This window comes from Nerophis ophidion, linkage group LG27 (assembly GCF_033978795.1).
Source record: "Nerophis ophidion isolate RoL-2023_Sa linkage group LG27, RoL_Noph_v1.0, whole genome shotgun sequence".
NCBI classification, from domain to species: Eukaryota; Metazoa; Chordata; class Actinopteri; order Syngnathiformes; family Syngnathidae; genus Nerophis; species Nerophis ophidion.
The window spans coordinates 10,753,620-10,760,518 of record NC_084637.1 but is presented as its reverse complement, the minus strand read 5'-3'; the positions used below and the strand labels follow the sequence as shown (position 1 = coordinate 10,760,518).

Genomic DNA, 6,899 nt, shown 5'->3' with positions numbered 1-6,899 from the left:
CCTTGCGCTCCGGACTTTCAATCTGCAGACCCTGCTTCGACTCGGTGAAGGAGTCGGATCCAAGGTACCGTATTTTCCACACTATAAGGCGCACCTAAAAACCTAAAATGTTCTCAAAAGCTGAGAGTGCGCCTTATGATCCGGTGCGCCTTATATATGGACTAGAGATGCGCTAATAGGCAATTATATCATCCGCAACCGCATCACCCAAGTCGTCATCCACCCGCCGGTCACCCGAACCATCATTTTATCAGAACCGCAACCGCCCGCCCGTTGAAATACATCAGAGGTCGGCCACCTTTACCACTCAGAGCTATTCAAACAGACATGAAACAAATACCTCTATGTAGGTCTGACCTAGACCAGGGCTTGGGTCATGGGGGCAGCAGCCAAAGCGGGCCCGACCAACGCTGTTTGCAGCTTTAATTTGACTCGTTTTGGAAAGTCTTGACTAGCCAAATGTTCTTGTTCTATTGGCAGATAATTTTGCCTAGTTCAAATAAAATACCTCTAATTTTTGTATTTTTTTGTCTTGTTTTTGAACACTGAGTTTTTGCAGTGCAAACAGACGCATGGGACGCCTGCTTGGAAGTAACCGGAACCGTTCGGTTGTTTTGAAACTGTGGTGTAATTAGGGAGGCTGCTGAAAGAGTGATTGCTTGTCACCCCCAATGGTGGCCCTCCACTGCCTGAATGTCAACACTACCTGAGACCTCCTGTCTGAGCGAGAAGCACACTCCATTAGAGACGCCCCGTCACAGCGGGAGACAAACACGCTGACACATTTGCAAAGATATGAGAGAGAACGGGCAGACTTGTGCATTGGAACAGAGCATCAGCACACACCCACACTCATCTTGATTCATCACAGAAGTAGCCTCATCGTCGCCCCGGGTGATTCTGATAATTAAAACACAGTTTTTCAGGACATAAAAGTCACTACTGCTTACTGAGCCTTTTCTCCTGCTTCCTCTGCAGGCAAACATCACTCCAGGATAAAAGTTGGTGCAGGTAGGCAGCGGGGAGACGCTCCCACTGCTCCAGTCAGACAAATCAAAGTGTTTTGAGTCAAGGGGCAAGACACCAAAGAGGACTTTATCTCTTAGTTTCCGTGCCAGCGACATCTGAGGCAGTTTTTTTTTTGCTCCGCATGAAAGTGTTTTCCCACTTATTTAGATTTGTATGGAGCACACGGCCATGTCCCAGTTAGCCGGGAAGAGGATGGACATGCTAGCGTAGGAATCCTAATGGCGTCTTGAACTGTAAATAGTTAGACTGATTCATTTCAGTGAAAAGTCAATGTGTACACAACCCTGATCTGCTCGACCACTTTTAAATTCCCAGATCCGAACTTTTATCGTTGTAAAAGTTCCTCCCTAGCCATCTAATTTACTGCAAACTGGTTTTATTTTTTGCAATCCTGCCAAATGTGAGCTAGCTGCTAGATACTCGCTGGTAAATCAGTTTCCCCAGGTTTCGTCAACTGGCGGCTCGGGAATGACACCTTATAGGCCGCCGAATTTAGTTCAAAACAAACCGATCCCCTGGGAAGAGCTGGAGGAAGTGGCTGGGGAGAGGAAAGTCTGGGCTTCCCTGCTTAGGCTGCTGCCCCCGCGACCCGACCTCAGATAAACGGAAGAAGATGGATGGATGGATGGATGGATCCCTGATATGTTGTCTTGGTTATTCTATAGCCAAACATTGCACCTGACAAACTAGTCCTTTTGTCAGTGTATCGTTCCGCAGACTCAGGTGCTCAAACAAGGAATCCCTATAAGTCGGTGACTCAGTCTTGTCGTGTTTTGAATAAACTGCGATAGTTTAAGGAAATCGTAATGTTATTATTGCAACACTTCCTTATATCATCACTGTCGGACTCCGTAGTTGTTTGCTACCTAACTCAGTTTGCACCACAAGTCTCTATGCTGTTTAGTAATGAGTACAGCCGCAAAATAACTCACCATGGGGCCAAACAAAGTTGCGAGGGCCATCGCTTTCATAAGGAAGGCGAAAAACACGATTTATTTCAAGAAAACAGTTGGAGCTCTCCTCCTTCCTCTCAGGTCATTGCCTTTAATCTTCGGTCTTTAATCAAGATCAAAGTGATGTTTCATGTAATACACACTTCAAACGTCACAACATTGTTTTTTGCATGATAAACTACAATTATTCTCTGTTAAATGTTTTTGTGTAAATATTTATTGGTGTCCGGTACAGATTAATTGTGTTTACATTATTTTCTTACGGGAAAAATTGCTTCGGTTTAAATATGATTGGGTTATCGTCTGACCCTTTATCAAATATTATAAAAACTACTGCACTTTAGTTTACTAGCTGTCATGACAGTGTTTTTTGTTTTCCTGTCTTTTAGTATTTAGTTCCTTTCCAACCCATTTTATGTTGTAGTCTCCGTTTGTCTCCACTGAGTCACTGAGTATATTTATATAGCACGTTTCCTTTACAAACTCAAAGAGCTTTAAGTTGTGGGACCCATTTTCAAAATGATTAAGCTACATTTCTACAAATGCGGGTGGCACTGCAAGTAAGGTGGGTGAAGTGTCTTGCTCAAGGACACAACTGCCGTGACTAGGATGGCGGAAGCTGGATTCGAACCAGGAGCCAGGAGGATTTATGCCGTTCCAATACCTGTGTTTTTTTTTTTTACCTCTGCCTCAGTTTCTGTTTGGCTTTTGCTTAGTTCTTTGACTCACCTGTGGATATTTAATTCCTTTTTCATCATTAAAATAATCCAAATGCACGCCGCCTCTCGTCTCTGCATCCTGGGATCACACCAACAACGGCAAGCTCACGCCGTGACACTAACCACGAAACAATCAAAAGAAGATCAGAATAGCGTTAATCATACAGTATTTTTGTATCATTCTGGTTAAAGTTGCATCGTTGCCTACTAGGACAGGGGTCAGCAACCCAAAATGTTGAAAAAGCCTTTTTGGCAGAGGTGGGTAGTAACGCGCTACATTTACTCCGTTACATCTACTTGAGTAACTTTTGGGATAAATTGTACTTCTAAGAGTAGTTTTTATGCAACACACTTTTACTTTTACTTGAGTGTATTTATAGAGAAGAAACGCTACTTTTACTCCGCTCCATTTATCTACAATCAGCTCGTTAATCGCTACTTTTTTTTTTTATCGATCTGTTAATGCACGCTTTGTTTGTTTTGATTTTGTCAGACACGCATTCAAAGTAGGAACTACGCACGCCTGCGTTTCACCAATCAAATGCAGTCACTGGTGACGTTGGACCAATCAAACAAAACCAGGCGGTCACGTGACCGTCACACGTCGAATCCGACCTAAAAAAGTTAAAAAACTTATTGGGGTGTTACCATTTAGTGGTCAATTGTGCGGAATATGTACTGTACTGTGCAATCTACTAATAAAAGTTTCAATCAATCAATCAAAAGTGTAAAGGAAAAAAGACACTTTTTATTTCAACCGTACTTCCCGTCAAAAGCCTAAAGACTGATCGCACAGTTCCTGTCTTCACAATAAAAGTGCCGCTCCATCGCGCCTGCGCTAACAAAATAAGAGTCTCCTAAAGCCAGCGCAAACAAGCGAGCAAGCTACGGAGTTTGCCGCCAATGTATTTCTTGTAAAGTGTATAAAAACGAAAATATGGAAGCTGGACAAATAAGATGCCAAAAACCAACGACTTTCATGTGGTATTAGACAGAAAAGAGTAACTTTTTTTCTCCTCCATTTGAAAATGTGGACATTATTAGCACTATACTGTCTGATTCCAATCAATACAAGTCATCAGAATCAGGTAATACACCAACTTATATTCTTGTCTTCATGAAAGATCGGAATCTATATGTTAAACATGCATGTATATTCATTAAAACACCTTTAACATGTCAACAAAAACGGCAAAATAAATAACTATAAATTATATACTGTATATATTTATATATATGTGTGTGTGTGTATGTATATATGAGGTAGATCACCTCGACTTGGTCATTTATTAAGTAATTGATTAACGTTGAAAAACTTATTGGGGTGTTTCCATTTAGTGGTCAATTGTACAGAATATGTACTGTACTGTGCAATCTAGTAATACAAGTTTCAATCAATCAATCAATTAATCCCCATTAATCAATCAATCTCTGAATGCCTTCTGAGCCTGTTGTGCTGTTAAGTTATTGTGGCTCAATTTGCCTTTTTTTTTTTATTTTAATGTATTATTATTTAATATATATTATTGTTTTAGTTGCTTAAGAGCTATTCCTAGTTATGAATTTGCTCATTGCTATCTTTATGTTTTTGTGCATTATTTGTTGCCGTAATCATTAAACAAACAGGTTACTCATCAGTTACTCAGTACTTGAGTAGTTTTTTCACAACATACTTTTTTACTTTTACTCAAGTAAATATTTGGATGACTACTCCTTACTTTTACTTGACAAATAAATCTCTAAAGTAACAGTACTCTTACTTGAGTACAATTTCTGGCAACTCTACTCACCTCCTCATATTGGACCAAAAATACAAAAACAATTCCGAAGAATACAAACACAAAAACAATTCCGAAAAATAAAAGCCATGTGTCATGAGATATAAATTGAATTATGAGGACTTAAAGGAAACTAAATGAGCTCAAATATAGCTACGAATGAGGCATAATGATGCAATATGTACATACAGCTAGCCTAAATAGCATGTTAGCATCGATTAGCTTGCAGTCATGCAGTCACCAAATATGTCTGATTAGCACTCCACACAAGTCAATAACATCAACAAAACTCACCTTTGTGCATTCATACACAACGTTAAAAGTTTGGTGGACAAAATGAGACGGAAAAAGAAGTGGTATAAAACACATCTTGGGAAGTCGGAGAAAGTTATACATGTAAACAAACTACGGTGAGTTCAAGGACCGCCAAAATTAGTAGGACAAAACGGCGCTCGCCAAATACTCGAATCATTGAAGCATGTTTAAGGTAAACAATGTGCTTTATAACAATTAAGGGAGGTTTGTGTCATAGTTGTCCTCCTATAGAAACCATATTAAAACCAAAAATATGTCTTTTCCCCATCATCTTTTTCCATTTTTCATATATTTTTGAAAAAGCTCCAGAGAGCCACTAGGGCGGCGCTAAAGAGCCGCATGCAGCTCCAGAGCCTGCATGCAGCCGACCCCCGTACTAGGAGGTTTTAGTAAAAGTTTATACGGCACCTAATTTAGAGAAGGGTGAGCGTATCCATGCATGCAGGGAATTATGCGCATGTAGGAACCATAGACTTAGACTTAGACAAACTTGATTGATCCACAAGGGAAATTGTTCTACACAGTAGCTCAGTCACAAAGGATGGAAAGGATAATAGACTAACAATGTACCATAGTAGCAATACAAATTATAACATGTATGTAATATTGACATATTATATATACAGTATATAATATCTACTGATATATTATTGTATTATATATTTGTATAATATATACAGTATATAAAAAAATCTTTGTACTAGCTGCAGCACAAAAAAAAGTGCATTACAAACTAGAGCAGGGGTCACCAACGTGGTGCCCGCGGGCACCAGGTCGTCCGTAAGGACCAGATGAGTCGCCCGCTGGCCTGTTCTAAAAATAGCTCAAATAGCAGCACTTACCAGTGAGCTGCCTCTATTTTTTAAATTGTATTTATTTACTAGCAAGCTGGTCTCGCTTTGCTCAACATTTTTATTTCTAAGAGAGACAAAACTCAAATAGAATTTGAAAATCCAACAAAATATTTTAAAGGCTTGGTCTTCACTTGTTTGAATAAATTCTTTAATTTTTTTACTTTGCTTCTTACAACTTTCAGAAAGGCAACTTTAGAGAAAAAAAATACAACCTTAAAAAGAATTTTAGGATATTTATACATATAACTTTTTACCTTTTAAATTCCTTCTTCTTTCCTGACAATTTACATCAATGCTCAAGTATTTATTTTTATTGTAAAGAATAATAAATAAATTTTAATTTATTCTTCATTTTAGCTTCTGTTTTTTCGATAAATAATATTTGTGAAATATTTCTTCAAACTTATTATGATTAAAATCAAAAATAAAATATTCTGGCAAATCTGGAAAATCTGTAGAATCTAATTTAAATCTTATTGTAAAGACTTTTGAATTTATTTTAAAATTTTTGTTCTGGAAAATCTAGAAGAAATAATGATTTGTTTTTGTCAGAAATATAGCTTGGTCTAATTTGTTATACATTTAAACCTATTTAAAACATGTCATCAACATTCTAAAATTAATCTTAATCAGGAAAAATTACTAATGAAGTTCCATAAATAATTTTTTTACTTTTTAAAAAAAGATTCGAATTAGCTAGTTTTTTTCGTCATTTTTTTTGGTTGAATTTTGAATTTTAAAGAGTGGAAATTGAATATAAACTATGCTCCAAAATTTAATTTTCATTTTTTTCGTGTTTTCTCCTCTTTTGAACCGTTCAGTTAAGTGTTTTGTTCATCATTTATTCTCTACAAAAAACCTTCCGTAAATGGAAAAAAAATGTACGACGGAATGACAAACAGAAATACCCTTTTTTTTTTTTATATATATACATATATATATATATATTTGTAGATTTATTTATGAAAGGTAAATTGAGCAAATTGGCTCTTTCTGACAATTTATTCAAGTGTGTATCAAACTGGTAGCCCTTGGCATTAATCAGTACCCACAAAGCCCTGCCCAAGATGGCGGCAAGGAGGCCGAAAATGCGGCTGAGCGGAGAGGCGGGGCGTGGCGGGAGCGACGCTACGAGCGAGATCAGGTGTGTGGGTCGCTACCGGGAAACAATTAACCTTTCTCCTTACGCTGCATAAAAGGGGAGAAGGAGGAGAGATCGGGGCAGAAAGAGTTGGAGAGCCTGCAACGACG

General features: G+C 38.2%; 1 protein-coding gene across 1 annotated transcript in view; it reads right to left on the bottom strand.

Annotated features, from left to right (window-relative positions):
- The window catches only part of LOC133544056 (receptor tyrosine-protein kinase erbB-4-like), a 42,527-nt gene extending 40,536 nt beyond the window's left edge, over positions 1 to 1,991 (bottom strand). The window contains exons 1-4 of the mRNA XM_061889085.1: positions 1,962 to 1,991; positions 944 to 1,035; positions 847 to 900; positions 707 to 776 (exon numbers count right to left, since the gene is read on the bottom strand). Of these exons, the coding sequence (XP_061745069.1) occupies positions 707 to 776; positions 847 to 900; positions 944 to 1,035; positions 1,962 to 1,991 (246 nt within the window). The remainder of the gene's footprint in view (positions 1 to 706; positions 777 to 846; positions 901 to 943; positions 1,036 to 1,961) is intronic.
- Between the last annotated feature and the right edge of the window lie 4,908 nt (positions 1,992 to 6,899).